At 57.6% G+C, this 17,500-nt stretch overlaps 1 protein-coding gene across 1 annotated transcript in view; it reads left to right on the top strand.

Annotated features, from left to right (window-relative positions):
* The first annotated feature begins 170 nt into the window (after positions 1-170).
* Positions 171-17,500, top strand: part of kif5ab (kinesin family member 5A, b) — a 239,515-nt gene continuing 222,185 nt past the window's right edge. The window contains exon 1 of the mRNA XM_041180288.1: positions 171-299. Coding sequence (XP_041036222.1) covers positions 171-299 — 129 coding nt within the window. The remainder of the gene's footprint in view (positions 300-17,500) is intronic.

Genomic DNA, 17,500 nt, shown 5'->3' with positions numbered 1-17,500 from the left:
ATATCCCCTCCCTTTCTCTCTCTCTCTCTGTTTCTCCTTCCCTCCTCTCTCTCCCTCTTGTTTCTAACCCTCCCTCTCTCTCTCTCTCTCCGCTGCTGCTGCTGCTGTTCTTTCTTGCTTACTCTCCTCTCCCACCAACCAGCCAGCCAGCCAGCAACCCCCTGTGTAACATGACAGAGCAACTGAACGAGTGTAACATCAAAGTGATGTGCAGATTCCGGCCTCTGAATCACTCGGAAACCTTGAGAGGAGACAAGTTCATTCCCAGGTTCCGGGAAGATGATACAGTGGTCATTGCGGTGAGTGAGCCGGGTTTAATTTCGCCCCCACACATAACCTGTAAATTTTGCTATAAATAGAAATAACAATTAAAGCCTTTTAAGTAGCTAGCAATCCATTGATAGAACCTGAAATTGTTTTAACAATGATCCAGTATTAGCCATTTATTGACTGTTTTTCTCACTGTTACAATCATATGAGGTGGTGTGTGTGTGTGTGTGTGTGTGTGTGGATATGGTATATTCATCCTCCCTCTGCCAAACACAGCAGCAGAGGATCGCCCAGGTCCAAATTGTAGTAAAAGCGAAATACTGCGGATATTGTGTGAATGTATAATGTTGCATTTCATTGTTGGACTCCACTTCTGCTGCGCCTGTTCTTATTCTTTTGCAAAAGAGGTGGTGGTGGGGATGGTGGGGATGGTGGTGCTGGTGGGATTGGGGGTGGTGGTGCTGGTGGTATTGGGGGTGGTATTGGGGGTGGTGTTGAGGATGGTGGTGCTGGTGGGATTGGGGGTGGTGTTGAGGATGGTGGTGCTGGTGGGATTGGGGGTGGTGTTGAGGATGGTGGTGCTGGTGGGATTGGGGGTGGTGGTGCTGGTGGTATTGAGGGTGGTGTTGAGGATGGTGGTGGTGTTGGGGATGGGGGTGGTGTTGGGGATGGGGGTGGTGTTGGGGATGGTGGTGCCGGTGGTATTGGGGGTGGTGTTGAGGATGGTGGTGGTGTTAGGGATGGGGGTGGTGGTGATGTTGGGGATGGGGGTGGTGGTGATGTTGGGGATGGGGGTGGTGGTGTTGGGGATGAGGGTGGTGGCGTTGGGGATGGCGTTGGTGGTGGGGATGGTGGTGGTGGTGGTATTGGGGGTGGTGGTGGTGTTGGGGATGGTGATGGTGGTATTGGGGGTGGTGGTGTTGGGGATGGTGGTGGTGGTATTGGTGGTGGTGGTGGTGTTGGGGGTGGTGGTGGTGGTGTTGGGGGTGGTGGTGGTGTTGGTGTTGGTGTTGGGGATGGTGATGGTGGTGGTGGTGGTATTGGGGGTGGTGGTGTTGGGAATGGTGGTGGTGTTGGGGATGGGGGTGGTGGTGGTATTGGGGGTGGTGGTTTTGGGGATGGGGGTGGCATTGGGGTGGTGGTGGTGTTGGGGATGGTGGTGGTGGTGGTATTGGGGGTGGTGGTTTTGGGGATGGGGGTGGTGTTGGGGATGGGGGTGGTGTTGGGGATGGTGGTGGTGTTGGGGATGGTGATGGTGGTATTGGGGGTGGTGGTGTTGGGGATGGTGGTGGTGGTGGTATTGGGGGTGGTGTTGGGGATGGGGGTGGTGGTATTGGGGGTGGTGGTGTTGGGGATGGTGATGGTGGTATTGGGGGTGGTGGTGTTGGGGATGGTGGTGGTGGTGGTTTTGGGGGTGGTATTGGGGGTGGTGTTGGGGATGGGGGTGGTGGTGGTATTGGGGGTGGTGGTTTTGGGGATGGGGGTGGTGGTTTTGGGGATGGGGGTGGTGGTGGTGTGGTATTGGGGGTGGTGGTATTGGGGCTGGTATTGGGGGTGGTGGTATTGGGGTTGGTGTTGGGCGTGGTGGTGGTGTTGGGGGTGGTGGTGGTGGTGGTATTGCGGGTGGTATTGGTGGTGGTGTTGGGGATGGGGGTGGTGGTGGTATTGGGGGTGGTGGTTTTGGGGATGGGGGTGGCGTTGGGGGTGGTGGTGGTGTTGGGGATGATGGTGGTGGTGGTATTGGGGGTGGTATTGGGGGTGGTGGTGGTGGTATTGGGGTTGGTATTGGGGTGGTATTGGGGGTGGTGGTGGTGGTATTGGGGGTGGTGGTGGTGGTATTGGGGGTGGTATTGGGGGTGGTGGTGGGGGGGACGGTGGAAGAGAGGGAGAGAAAAAGGCATCTCTCTTGCCATCAGCAGCTAGAATTTGGCCATCTCACCCCCTTTCAGATTTCAGAGAATGCACTCACTCACTCACCCATTCAGTCAGACACCCCTGTCACGTTCAGACAACACACGTGTCATTCTTAACTTGAGCTGCGTCGACCCTGCCCCCACACAATGCCCAAAGACCACTAAGTAGCCTGAATTAAACCCCCCGCCCCCCAAACCCCCCACCATTACCCCCCTCCCCCTTTCTGCATCACCATGCAAGTGGCATCAAAGAAATAAAGAGAGAGTTTGTCTAGTCAGGGAGAGGCGAGTTCTGCTTGAATGTTATAGTATTGTCCCTCTGGGGTGCAGGTGGTTGAAGGGGTTTATTTTTTTGAGGAGGGGGTGGAAATAGATTTCTCTTTTGTCTTCCCCCCGCCGCCCACTCCCCCTACCCTCTTAATTTGAGGGTGTTGGCTTGGGGAGTTTAACTAGATAGGAAGGGTTGTAGGGGCTGGAGGAGGTTACAGAGATAGGGAGGGTTGTAGGGGCTGGAGGAGGTTACAGAGATAGGGAGGGTTGTAGGGGCTGGAGGAGGTTACAGAGATAGGGAGGGGTGTAGGGGCTGGGGGAGGTTACAGAGATAGGGAGGGGTGTAGGGGCTGGGGGAGGTTACAGAGATAGGGAGGGTTGTAGGGGCTGGAGGAGGTTACAGAGATAGGGAGGGTTGTAGGGGCTGGAGGAGGTTACAGAGATAGGGAGGGTTGTAGGGGCTGGAGGAGGTTACAGAGATAGGGAGGGGTGTAGGGGCTGGGGGAGGTTACAGAGATAGGGAGGGGTGTAGGGGCTGGGGGAGGTTAAAGAGATAGGGAGGGTTGTAGGGGCTGGAGGAGGTTGCAGAGATAGGGAGGGTTGTAGGGGCTGGAGGAGGTTACAGAGATAAGGAGGGGTGTAGGGGCTGGAGGAGGTTACAGAGAAAAGGAGGGGTGTAGGGGCTGGAGGAGGTTACAGAGATAGGGAGGGTTGTAGGGGCTGGAGTAGGTTACAGAGATAGGGAGGGTTGTAGGGGCTGGAGGAGGTTACAGAGATAGGGAGGGGTGTAGGGGCTGGAGGGGATTACAGAGAGAGGGAGGGGTGTAGGGGTGTGTATGTGTGTGTCTGTTCAAAAGGTGCAGTCTTTGGAGGGTGATATATAGGGTGATATCATTGACACAGACAGAGAGAGAGAGAGAGAGACAGAGATTACACACAGACAAAAACAAATAGCTGAAATGTGCATTCTCATTTTCGAGAAATACCTGGGCGTGGGGGTGCTGAGAAGGGGGGTGGGGGGAGGGTGGGGGAAGGTGGGTGGGGGGGGTAATCCTTTTTTTTTCAAGTGAATAGTGAAATTTTAAGACATGCAGTCCCTTGGCAGACAATATTGCAGGTTTGTTTTGAACAGAGGGATCCATATATGACAATGAAAGACGCATTAATCAAGTGTGTCAGTATTCCTGCCTCAATTTCAAAGCGTGTGTTTGTTCCGAGGTGGTTTTTCCCAACCCCCCACCCTCTTCCCACCCCACCCAAAAATAAGGGATCAGCATATTTACAGGTTTGAGGAGCCTTTTTTAATTGCAGGACAAGAGGGGGTGTCTCTGTCTGTCTGTCTGTCAGGGTGACATTGCCCGTCTCCTTCCCCTTCATCTCTCTATCTCTCCCCCACTCTCTCTCTCTCTCTCTCCTTCCCTCCCTCCCTCCCTCTCTCTCTCTCTCTCCTTCTCTCTCTTTCCTCCTGATGTGCTCCTTGCAAGGCGATGAGATGCGCAATGCAGCAGCCCTCTCGGGCTGGACCAGTCCTACTTTCCGCTCGGTACCTGCAGTACTGAGTTACTGCTCCTGAGGAGCCTGCAGATCATTCCCCCTCATCACCCCCCCGTCCCCCCCACCGTTTCTCTCTCACTCTCTCTCTCTCTCTCTCTCTCTCTGTCTCTCTTCCCCCTTCCCCCACCCCCTCCCATCCCACCCGAAATGAATCCCAAACCCCGTACGCAGCAGCCCAGATTCCGAGACACCTGCTTACTGAATCACTCACTTGCCTTCGGAGATAACTTAATTATCTGAGCCGCTCTCTTCCCTCCCCCGCTCCCCTACCTCCAAATCCTCCCCACCGACCCTCCCCCCCACCACCCCCACCCACCACTCACCGCCACCACCCTGCCTCTTCCTCTTCAGGTATTTATCCAATTCACCCCCCACCCTTTGGAAAGTTCCTATTGAATCTGCTCCCACCGCCCTTTCAGGCAGCGCCTTCCAGATCACAACAACTCGCTGTGTTTATAAACAATAATTCTCCTCATCTGCCCCCCCCCCACCACACCCCCCACCCTCTGGTTCTGTTACCGATTCTCTTCAATCTGTGTCCCCTCTGGTTACCGACCCTCCCACCACTGGAAACAGTCTCTCCCTCTCTACTCTACCCCAAACCCCCTCCCTTCGTGATTTTGAACATCTCGATTCAATCTCCCTCCCCCCAACCTCCCTTAACCTTCTCTGCTCTAAGGAGAACAATCCCAGCTTCTCCAGTCCCTCCACGTGAACTGAAGTCCCCTCATCACACCCCCCCAAACCCCCCAACCTCCCTTAACCTTCTCTGCTCTAAGGAGAACAATCCCAGCTTCTCCAGTCCCTCCACGTGAACTGAAGTCCCCTCAACCCTCCCCTCCAGGGTCCCGTTCTGGTAAATCTCCCTCCGCACCCCCTCCGATGACCCTCGAAGTCCTTCCTGAAGAGCGGGAGCCGGGATGGGGGACATGGGGTACTCCAGCTGTGTGTGGGGATGTGGTGGTGGGGGTGGGGGGGGGGGTGGTGGGTGGGGGGAAAGGAGAGTGAACCCGTGTTTTATGAAGATTTACCGCACCCCCCCCACCCACCCCGCAAAATAATTATCCAGTTCCCCCGTCGAATCTCTATCCTCCCACAGCCCTCCCATGCAGCAGAGTGCCCGTGGGTGTCCAGCTGCTGTCGCTACGGAGAATTTCCTGGGAGCCTGCTCCCAGAAGCCCTGGCTCATGGTCGAATAGCTAGTTGGAACGTGAGACGCGTTGGCGAGAAAGGTCTCTGCCCGCGCCCCCACCCCACCCCCCCCCCCAACCCCCAACCCCACTCCAGCCTCCGCCTCCCAACGCCGCAAACGACTGGACGCCCGCTCTGGTCAAATGCTAAGCGGCAGGAAAGGGCCCCGGTTTCTCTGCAGGTCGCTGGCTGAGGTCCCCCTGCGTCCCCCAAGACGCAAGCCTGGCTCCGCGGGTCCCCCCCATCGAAGGGGAGTGGGGCGTCGGCATCAGCGCCGTGAGAACCGGCCGAGAGGTCTTCAGGCAGGACCCCCAGCTCCCCGTCAGCCCACAGTGAGGTCCGGCCGAGGGTCTCCCACTGGCCGGGTGGACCGGGGGGGGGGGTACCCCGCTTCCGGAAGGGTTCACGCGAGGCTTACGATCGACGTGGCAAAAGCAGGAATATGGGGCCCAACCCCAGGGCCCCCGACATCCCTCTGGGCTGCCTGGATCCCGGGTCACCCCCACCCCAATCCAGGAGGTTCCAATTCTCCTCCTCGTGTTCCGATCCCTTCCCAGCCGCCTCGCTCCCTCCCTATCTCTGTAACCCCCTCCACTCCCCTACACCCCTCCCTATCTCTGTAACCCCCTCCACTCCCCTACACCCCTCCCTATCTCTGTAACCTCCTCCAGCCCCTACAACCCTCCCTATCTCTGTAACCTCCTCCAGCCCCTGCACCCCTCCCTATCTCTGCAACATCCTCCAGCCCCTGCAAGCCTTCCTATCTCTGGAACCTCCTCCAGCACCTACAACCCTCCCTATCTCTGTAACCTCCTCCAGCCACTACAACGCTCCCTATCTCTGTAACTTCCTCCACTCCCCTACACACCTCCCTATCTCTGTAACCTCCTCCAGCCCCTACACCCCTCCCTATCTCTGTAACCTCCTCCATCCCCTACAACCCCCTATCTCTGTAACCTCCTCCAGCCCCTACACCCCTCCCTATCTCTGTAACCTCCTCCAGCCCCTACAACCCTCCCTATCTCTGTAACCTCCTCCAGCCCCTACAACCCTCCCTATCTCTGTAACCTCCTCCATCCCCTACGCCCCTCCCTATCTCTGTAACCTCCTCCATCCCTTACAATCCTCCGTGATCTCTGAGCTCCTCCAATTCCGGCCTCCCGCCCCATCCCCCCCTCCCCGATTCCAGTCGATCCACCACCGGCGGCCGTGCCTTCAGCTGCCTGTGGGTCCTGAGCTCTGTAATCCCCTCCCTAAACCTCTCTGGGGCCAGAGGAAGGAGCTTCACGGGAATCTAGCGCTCGATTTACCAGTGACCCTCTCACATTGACCAACCTGAGCCCCGGTCCGTGCCACACATGTGGGACCATTGTCTCCACCCAGGGTGTGACCTACTGGTCCTCATCACCTGATTGTTGGCAAAGATGCATTTTCCACGTGCTGTACCTGGGATTACCTGCCTCTCCCTGGGGAATAGAGGAGACCCCAGGAGGGGGCCGGGAGGTGTCTGGTCTTGTAGCACCAGGCACCATGATGGGGAGGCAGGTGGTTACCTACCTGTTGTTTGCTTGTGAGATTAAATGTCCTCCCCTGGGCGTTGAGCTCAGTTTGTGTGAGTGTATGTGTGTGTGTGTGTGGGGAGGGAGGTTTATGTGTGATGGAAGACAGAGGGAGAATTGCTGAGTCGGGTGGATGGGGGAGGATTGAGGGTGGGCTCGGGGAGGTTAGTAGAGAAGGGCTGAAACTACAAAGAGATGTCACTGGAAACTGGAGATCAGGTTTGGTCCCACCAAAGCAGCCGAGGGTCGAGACGGTTCCTCATGGTGAACATTCAGCAAGGTCAGCGCTTGCTCTCCTCATCCCTCCACAGTCTGGCCCGGTCCAGAATCTTTCAAGATTCTCATCCTCACATTCAAATCGGTCCAAGGCCCCCTCAGCACCTCCTAGCTCTGTAACCTCCTCCAGCCCCTACACCCCTCCCTATCTCTGTAACCTCCTCCAGCACCTACAACTGTCCCTATCTCTGTAACCTCCTCCAGCCCCTACAACCCTCCCTATCTCTGTAACCTCCTCCAGCCCCTAAATCCCTCCCTATCTCTGCAACCTCCTCCAGTCCCCTACAACCCTCCCTATCTCTTTAACCTCCACCAGTCCCTACATCCCTCCCTATTTCTGTAACCACCTCCAGCCCCTACAACCCTCCCTATCTCTGTAACATCCTCCAGCCCCTACAACCCTCCCTATCTCTGTAACCTCCTCCAGCCCCTACACCCCTCCCTATCTCTGTAACCTTCTCCAGTCCCTACACCCCTCCCTATCTCTGTAACCTCCTCCAGACCCTACACCCCTCCCTATCTCTGTAACCTCCTACAGCCCCCACACCCCTCCCTATCTCTGTAACCTCCTCCAGCCCCCACACCCCTCCCTATCTCTGTAACCTCCTCCAGCCACTACACCCCTCCCTATCTCTGTAACCTCCTCCAGCCCCTACAACCCTCCCTATCTCTGTAACCTCCTCCAGCCCCCACACCCCTCCCTATCTCTGTAACCTCCTCCAGCCCCTACAACCCTCCCTATCTCTGTAACCTCCTCCAGCCCCTACAACCCTCCTTATCTCGGTAACCTCCTCCAGCCCCTAAAACCCTCCTTATCTCTGTAACCTCCTCCAGCCCCTACAACCCTCCCTATCTCTGTAACCTCCTCCAGTCCCTACACCCCTCCCTATCTCTGTAACCTCCTCCAGCCCCTACACCCCTCCCTATCTCTGTAACCTCCTCCAGTCCCTACACCCCTCCCTATCTCTGTAACCTCCTCCAGCACCTAGACCCCTCCCAATCTCTGTAACCTCCTCCAGCCCCTACAACCCTCCCTATCTCTGTAACCTCCTCCAGCCCCTACACCCCTCCCTATCTCTGTAACCTCCTCCAGTCCCTACACCCCTCCCTATCTCTGTAACCTCCTCCAGCCCCTACACCCCTCCCTATCTCTGTAACCTCCTCCAGCCCCCACACCCCTCCCTATCTCTGTAACCTCCTCCAGCCCCTACAACCCTCCCTATCTCTGTAACCTCCTCCAGCCACTACACCCCTCCCTATCTCTGTAACCTCCTCCAGCCCCCACACCCCTCCCTATCTCTGTAACCTCCTCCAGCCCCTACAACCCTCCCTATCTCTGTAACCTCCTCCAGCCCCCACACCCCTCCCTATCTCTGTAACCTCCTCCAGCCCCTACAACCCTCCTTATCTCGGTAACCTCCTCCAGCCCCTAAAACCCTCCTTATCTCTGTAACCTCCTCCAGCCCCTACAACCCTCCCTATCTCTGTAACCTCCTCCAGTCCCTACACCCCTCCCTATCTCTGTAACCTCCTCCAGCCCCTACAATCCTCCCTATCTCTGTAACCTCCTCCAGACCCTACACCCCTCCCTATCTCTGTAACCTCCTCCAGCCCCTACAACCCTCCCTATCTCTGTAACCTCCTCCAGCCCCTACACCCCTCCCTATCTCTGTAACCTCCTCCAGCACCTAGACCCCTCCCTATCTCTGTAACCTCCTCCAGCCCCTACAACCCTCCCTATCTCTGTAACCTCCTCCAGCCCCCTACACCCCTCCCTATCTCTGTAACCTCCTCCAGTCCCCTACACCCCTCCCTATCTCTGTAACCTCCTCCAGTCCCTACAACCCTCCCTATCTCTGTAACCTCCTCCAGTCCCTACAACCCTCCCTATCTCTGTAACCTCCTCCAACCCCTACAACCCTCCCTATCTCTGTAACCTCCTCCAGCCCCCACACCCCTCCCTATCTCTGTAACCTCCTCCAGCCCCTACAACCCTCCTTATCTCGGTAACCTCCTCCAGCCCCTAAAACCCTCCTTATCTCTGTAACCTCCTCCAGCCCCTACACCCCTCCCTATCTCTGTAACCTCCTCCAGCCCCTACAACCCTCCCTATCTCTGTAACCTCCTCCAGCCCCTACAACCCTCCCTATCTCTGTAACCTCCTCCAGTCCCCTACACCCCTCCCTATCTCTGTAACCTCCTCCAGTCCCCTACACCCCTCCCTATCTCTGTAACCTCCTCCAATTCCGGCCTCTCTCCCATCCTCCTCCCCGATTCCCATCGCTCCACCATCGGCGGCCGTGCCTCAGCTACCTGGGGCCCCGAGCTCTGGAATCCTCCTCCCTAAACCTCTCCACCTCCCTCCCTCCTTCTCCTCCCCCTTCGCTCGTTCTCCTCCCCCCTCACCCGCCCTCCCCCCCCTCGCCCGCCCTCCCCCCCACGCCCGCTCTCCCTTCCCCCCTCACCCGCTCTCCCTTTCCCCTTGCCCGCTCTCCCTCCCCCCTCGCCCGCTCTCCCTTTCCCCTCGCCCGCTCTCCCTCCCCCCTCGCCCGCACTCCCCCCCCTCGCCTGCTTTCCCCCCCGCCACGCTCCCCCCCTCTCTACCGCTCTCCCCTCCTCGCCCGCGCTGCCCCCTGTCACCCGCTCTCCCATTCCTCTCCTGCTCTCCCTCCCCCCTTGCCTGCTCTCTCTTCCCCCATCGCCCGCTCTCCCTCCCCCCTCGCCCGGCTCTCCCCCCCTCGTCCGCTCTCCCTCCCGCATCGCCCGGCTCTCCCCCCCTCGTCCGCTCTCCCTCCCCCCTTGCCCGCTCTCCCCCTCTCCCCCGGCTCTTTCTCCCCCTCGCCCGTCTCTCCCTCCCCCCTCTCCTGCTCTCCTCCCTCTCTCCTGCTTTGAGACTCTCATTATAACCAACTCCTTTGACCGAGTTTTTGGCTCAGCGTCAAATTTTCCATCTGATGTGCACTTGGGCAAGCACTTTGGGATGCTTTTCTCTGCCGAAGTACAAGCTATTGTTGACATCTTAATGATCGCCAAGGGTTCTGAAACCGAGGAGTGCAGTTGGAGATAAATTGATCGTTGTTCAGAAGGGCAGAACAGGCTCGTGGGGCTGAATGGCCTCCTCCTGTTCCCCTGTTCTCTGCCGACAGAGGCTTTGGGGTGGAACCCAGCGAAATCCCCGCGTGACTGACTGCCAGGAGTGTCTATCCCCCGCGCTCTGACCCCGGAGCAGTTTGATGGGAAATAATTGGACTTGTATTGATGTTCATTTGAAATAAATTGAACACCACTGACTGTTCACTGGCCAAATACTCCTGAGTGCCCTGCGATGGAGCGGCACTTTATCGTTTACACTCCCACTGAGATCCAAGTTAAGGGAACGAGGCAGAACATGACCACTGGAGGAGGCCATTCAGCCCATCGGGCCTGTGCTGGTTCTTTCTTTGAAAGATCTGTCCAATTGGTCCCCACTCTTTCCCCGGCCCCTGCTCTTTCCCCCCACAATATCCCTGCAAATTTTTTCCCCCTTCGAGTATTTATCCGATTCTCCCCACAACCCCCCCCCCACCGCCTTTGGAAAGTTCCTACTGAATCTGCTTCCACTGCCCTTTCAGGCAGCGCCTTCCAGATCACAACATCTCACTGTGTTTATAAAAAATATCTGAGTGTAACCTCAACCCCATATTCCTGCCTGTGCATCAACCCCCCCCCCCACCACCCAAAACCTATCAGTCACTTGTCAATCAAGATTATATCCACCTCGGCCTTAAAAACACTCAAAGACTTTCGAGGAAGAGAGTTCCAGAGACTTGCCCAACTTCGGACAGAGAGAAAACATTTCTCCTTGTCTCTGTCCTCAATGGGTGACCCCCTTATTTTTAAACAGTGACGCCCCCCCCACCCCCTCGTTCTAGATTCTCCCACAAGAGGAAACATCTTCTCCGCACCCACCCTGTCGAGACCCCCCTCAGGATCTTATAGGTTTCGATCGAGTCGCCTCTCACTCTTCTAAACTCCAGCGGATACAAGCCCAGCCTGTCTGACCTTTCCTGATGAGACAACCCGCCCATTCCAGGCGTCAGTCTGGTTAAACCTTCTCTGAACGGCTTCCAACGCGTTTACACCCTCCCTTAAATAAGGAGACCAGTGCTGTACACAGTGCTCCAGATGTGGTCTCACCAGTGCCCTGTACAACTGAAGCATAACCTCCCCACATCTGTAACCAACTCCCCTCCCAATAAACACTAACATCCTATTAGTTTCCCTAATTACCTGCTGTACCTGCATTACTAACCTTTTGTGATTCATGCACTAGGACACCCAGATCCCTCTGCACCTCCGAGCTCTGCGATCTCTCGCCAGTTAGATAATAAGCTTCTCTTTCATTCTCCCTGCCAAAATGGACAATTTCACATTGGTGATGCAGGAAATGCGGCAGCCGACTTACGCACAGCAAGATCCCGCAAACAGCAACGCGAGAGGCGACCAGGTCGTTTGCTTTTAGTGGTGGTGTTGGTTGAGGGATAAGTATTGCCCCAGGGTATCGAGGAGGACTCCACCCTCCTCTTCCTCGCAAAGCGGCCGTGGGACCTGTTGTGCCCACCTGAGAGGGGAAGACGGGTTCAATGTGAGTTTAACTGACATGGTCCCATTGAAACCTACAAGACCCTGAAGGGGTTTGACCGGGTGGATGCTGAGAGATCGTTCCCGCTGGTCGGGGGGAATCTAAAACACGGATTGGGGGATGTGCACAGTCTCAGGATAAGGGGCCGATTGTTTAGGACTGAGAGGAGGAGAAATTTCTTCACTCAAAGGGTTGTGAACGTTTGGAGTTCTCTTCCCCAGAGGGTTGTGGTTGGTCTGTCGTTGAATACGTTTGAGGCTGGGGTAGATGGACTTTTGGACTCTTGGGGAATCGAGAGACACGGGGAGCGAGCAGGTAGATGGAATCGAAGCCCAAGATCACCCATGATTGCAATGGATGTCGGAGGAAGCTTGATGGGCTGAATGGTCGTCTCCTGTGCTGATTCCATGTCGATTAGTGAAAGCCAGCATGTCAGACAGTGCAGCACTGCCTCAGCACTAACCCTTTGACAGTGAGGCGCTCCCTCAGCACCCACCCTCCGACAGTGCGGCGCTCCCTCAGCACCCACCCTCCGACAGTGCGGTGCTCCCTCAGCACCGACCCTCCGACAGTGCGGCACTCCCTCAGCGCTGACCCTCCGACAGTGTGGCACTCCCTCAGCGCTGACCCTCCGACAGCACAGCTCTCCCTCAGCACTGACCCTCCGACAGTGCGGCTCTCCCTCAGCGCTGACCCTCTGACAGTGCGGCTCTCCCTTGGCGCTGACCCTCCGACAGCGCAACACTCCCTCAGCGCTGACCTTCCGACAGTGCGGCTCTCCCTCAGCGCTGACCCTCTGACAGTGCGGCTCTCCCTTGGCGCTGACCCTCCGACAGCGCAACACTCCCTCAGCGCTGACCCTCCGACAGTGTGGCACTCCCTCAGCGCTGACCCTCCGACAGCACAGCTCTCCCTCAGCACTGACCCTCCGACAGCACGGCGCTCCCTCAGCGCCAACCCTCCCACAGTGCGGCGCTCCCTCAGCGCTGACCGTCCGACAGTGCGGCGCTCCCTCAGCGCTGACCCTCCGACAGTGCGGCTCTCCCTCAGCGCTGACCCTCTGACAGTGCGGCTCTCCCTTGGCGCTGACCCTCCGACAGCGCAACACTCCCTCAGCGCTGACCCTCCGACAGCGCGGCTCTCCCTCGGCGCTGACCCTCCGACAGCACGGCGCTCCCTCAGCACCAACCCTCCGACAGTGCGCCTCTCCCTCAGCGCCGACCCTCCTACAGTGCGGTGCTCCCTCAGCTCTGACCCTCCGACAGTGCGGCTCTCCCTCAGCACCAACCCTCCGACAGTGCGGCGCTCCCTCAGCGCTGACCCTCCGACAGCACAGCTCTCCCTCGGCACTGACCCTCCGACAGCGCGACGCTCCCTTGGCGCTGACCCTCCGACAGCGTGGCTCTCCCTCAGCGCTGACCCTCCGACAGTGCGGCGCTCCCTCAGTGCTGACCCTCCGACACTGCGGCGCTCCCTCAGCGCTGACCCTCCGACAGTGCGGCGCTCCCTCAGTGCTGACCCTCCGACAGTGCGGTGCTCCCTCGGCGCTGACCCTCTGACACTGCGGCGCTCCCTTAGCGCTGACCCTCCGACAGTGCGGCACTCCCTCAGCGCTGACCCTCCGACAGTGCGGCGCTCCCTCAGCGCCAACCCTCCCACAGTGCGGCGCTCCCTCAGCGCTGACCCTCCGACAGTGCGGCTCTCCCTCAGCGCTGACCGTCCGACAGTGCGGCGCTCCCTCAGCGCCGACCCTCCGACAGTGCGGTGCTCCCTCAGCTCTGACCCTCCGACAGTGCGGCTCTCCCTTGGCGCTGACCCTCCAACAGCGCAACACTCCCTCAGCGCTGACCCTCCGACAGCGCGGCTCTCCCTCGGCGCTGACCCTCCGACAGCACAGCGCTCCCTCAGCACCAACCCTTCGACAGTGCGGCTCTCCCTCAGCACTGACCCTCCGACAGTGCAGGTCTCCCTCAGCGCTGACCCTCTGACAGCGCGGCTTTCCCTCGGCACTGACCCTCCGACAGTGCGGCGCTCCCTCAGCGCTGACCCTCCGACAGTGCGGTGCTCCCTCAGCGCTGACCCTCTGACACTGCGGCGCTCCCTCAGCGCTGACCCTCCGACAGTGCGGCACTCCCTCAGCGCTGCCCCTCCGACAGTGCAGCGCTCCCTCAGCACTGACCCTCCGACAGTGCGGCACTCCCTCAGCACTGACCCTCTGACAGTGCGGCTCTCCCTCAGCACTGACCCTCTGACAGCGTGGCTTTCCCTTGGCGCCGAACCTCCGACTGCGCAACACTCCCTCGGCGCTGACCCTCCGACAGCGCGGCTCTCCCTCGGCGCTGACCCTCCGACAGCGCGTCGCTCCCTCAGCGCTGACCAAGAGGCGCAGAGGCAGAGAGAGAGAGAGAGAGAGAAATTGAGTCAGAGACTCTGTGGGACAGCCTGAGACTGAGACTGACAGACTTGGAGAAAAAAAGATCAGACACATTGAGCTCTTGCGGGATAATTCCAGGATCGGATACTCTGGCAAGACAAAAAGTGACGGCGATAATCCCGAAATCTTCTCCTCAGCCTTTCAAGTGAATAAGTGAATAGTGAGCTCAGGGTATTATATCTGGCTTTGGTGGTGTTGGATTAACTGCAGATTTATCTCTGCGGATGTGCCCTGCATAGTTAATGAATCAATTAAATGGTGGTGGCGGAGGGGAAGGGACAATTCCAAGATGGCACTGGGAGGCTGCGACACAGCATGACCGCCGCTGAGCTATCCAAGGCACCCCACAGCCCGCTAGTGAGATCACCCCACCCCCCCACCCACCCCGTGTCCTTCGGAAGGCAGCCGGGTGATTCAGGAGAGCGAGCACCGAGTCGCCGTCAGTTTGCCAGGAAAAGAGAGGGGCGCCTGACCTCAGGACGCCCCAGACCGACGGAGCGCTTTTCATTCGAGGCCCCCCCCCCCCGCTGACAGCAACGTGGCGCCTCGGATCGGACGACCTGTACTTTTGCCCCTCGAGCGACGTGGTGCGAGCGTTTGAGGTTGGCGCAGTGCCTGCTGTGGGCGGCTTTCACACACGTGTCCTACTCCAGGCTGTGGGAAGCAGGCGGCCCTCCCCCTCCCCCCCCTCACCTTGGGGGTGGGGGGGGGGGGTCTGCACTGAAGGAACAGCCCCCCTGTCTCTCGCTCAGCCGTGTTGGACAGGGCAGTCAAGAGTCAGCCATGTCGCTGTGTGTGTGTGGGGTCTGGAGTCACGTGTAGGGCCAGACCGGGGTAAGGACGGCCGATTTCCCTCCCCTAAAGGGGACATTAGTGAACCGGATGGGTTTTTACAACAATCGGTGGCCGTTGTCACGGAGACTGAGACTCGCTCTTCATTCCAGACTTGGTTAATTGAATTTAAACACCTCCAGCGGCTGACGGGGGATTTGAACCTGTATCCTCCCCACCGGGCCTCTGGATTATTAATCCAGTGATGATACCACTGCACCACCATCTCCCTTAGATTGAACTGCAACCGGTTACTCCATAATGATGGAGATGGTCGGTTTTATAATTCATTCACGGGATGTGGGGGTCGCTGGGCTAGGCCCAGCATTTATTGCCCATCCCTAATTGCCCCTTGAGAAGGTGGGGGGTGGGGGAGGTGAGCCGCCTTCTTGATCCGCTGCAGTCCCCGTGTGGTGTAGGTACACCCACGGCGCTGTTAGGAAGGGAGTTCCAGGATTTTGTCCGTGTGGTGTAGGTACACCCACAGCGCTGTTAGGGATGGAGTTCCAGGATTTTGTCAGTGTGGTGTAGGTACACCCATGGCGCTGTTAGGGATGGAGTTCCAGGATTTTGTCCCGTGTGTGGTGTAGGTACACCCACGGTGCTGTTAGGGAGGGAGTTCCAGGATTTTGTCCGTGTGGTGTAGGTACACCCACGGCGCTGTTAGGGAGGGAGTTCCAGGATTTTGTCCGTGTGGTGTAGGTACACCCACGGCGCTGTTAGGGAGGGAGTTCCAGGATTTTGAGCTGGCGACAGTGAAGGAACGGCTGATATATTCCCAAGTAGGGATGGTGAGCGGCTGGGAGGGGAACTTGCAGGTGGTGGTGTTCCCTGTGTGTCTGCTGCCCTCGTCCTTCTAGTTGGTAGAGGTGGTGGGTTTGGGCGGCGCTGTCGAAGGAGCCTTGGTGAGTTGCTGCAGTGCATCTTGTAGATGGTACACACACTGCTGCCCCTGTGCGTCGGTGGTGGTGGTGGAGGGAGTGAATGTTTGTAGATGGGGTGCCCCATCGAGCGGGGCTGCTTTGCCCTGGACAGTGTCGAGCTTCCTCAATGACTAAGGTTTAATCTTAGAGCCAGCACTGATGGGCCCAGCAGCACAGTGGTTAAGTTACTGCTCTAATGCTCTGTAGATAACTCTTCAAACCCCATCTGACAGGCAAAGGAATTTGAATTCAATTAAATAATTAATCCTCAACTAAAAGCTGGTGTCAGTCATGGTAACCATTAAACTGCCAAACTCTAAAGACCCCATCTACTTTTCACTGATTCAACATTGAGTGTTAATGTTAGTTAGTTAGTTAATTAGTTAATGCACCCATCCACAAACATTCACTCCCTCCCACCACCACCGACGCACAGGGGCAGCAGTGTGTGTACCATCTACAAGATGGACTGCAGCAACTCGCCAAGGCTCCTTCGACAGCGCCGCCCAAACCCACCACCTCTACTGTCTAGAAGGACGAGGGCAGCAGACACATGGGGAACACCACCACCTGCAAGTTCCCCTCCCGAGCCACTCACCATCCCGACTTGGGAATATATCGGCCGTTCCTTCACTGTCGCCGGGTCCAAATCCTGGAACTCCCTCCCTAAAAGCACCGTGGGTTTACCTACACCACACGGACAAAATCCTTCAACTCCCTCCCTAACAGCGCCGTGGGTGTACCTGCACCACACGGACAAAATCCTGGAACTCCCTCCCTAACAGCGCCGTGGGTGTACCTACACCACACGGACAAAATCCTGGAACTCCCTCCCTAACAGCGCTGTGGGTGTACCTACACCACACGGACAAAATCCTGGAACTCCCTCCTTAACAGCGCTGTGGGTGTACCTACACCACACGGACAAAATCCTGGAACTCCCTCCCTAACAGCGCCATGGGTGTACCTACACCACACGGGGACAAAATCCTGGAACTCCCTCCCTAACAGCGCTGTGGGTGTACCTACACGACATGGAAAAAATCCTGGAACTCCCTCCCTAACAGCGCCGTGGGTGTACCTACACCACATGGACAAAATCCTGGAACTCCCTCCCTAACAGCGTCGTGGGTGTACCTACACCACACGGACAAAATCCTGGAAATCCCTCCCTAACAGCGCTGTGTGTGTACCTACACCACACGGACAAAATCCTGAAACTCCCTCCCTAACAGCGCCGTGGGTGTACCTACACCACACGGGTCAAAATCCTGGAACTCCCTCCCTAACAGCACCGTGGGTGTACCTACACGACATGGAAAAGATCCTGGAACTCCCTCCCTAACAGCGCTGTGGGTGTACCTACACGACATGGAAAAAATCCTGGAACTCCCTCCCTAACAGCGCCGTGGGTGTACCTACACCACATGGACAAAATCCTGGAACTCCCTCCCTAACAGCGTCGTGGGTGTACCTACACCACACGGACAAAATCCTGGAAATCCCTCCCTAACAGCGCTGTGTGTGGACCTACACCACACGGACAAAATCCTGGAACTCCCTCCCTAACAGCGCTGTGTGTGTACCTACACCACACGGACAAAATCCTGAAACTCCCTCCCTAACAGCGCCGTGGGTGTACCTACACCACATGGGTC

The sequence above is a fragment of the Carcharodon carcharias genome, chromosome X, assembly GCF_017639515.1.
Source record: "Carcharodon carcharias isolate sCarCar2 chromosome X, sCarCar2.pri, whole genome shotgun sequence".
NCBI lineage: Eukaryota > Metazoa > Chordata > Chondrichthyes > Lamniformes > Lamnidae > Carcharodon > Carcharodon carcharias.
The sequence above is the reverse complement of the archived record's forward strand: the minus strand, read 5'-3'. Positions and strand labels throughout refer to the sequence as shown.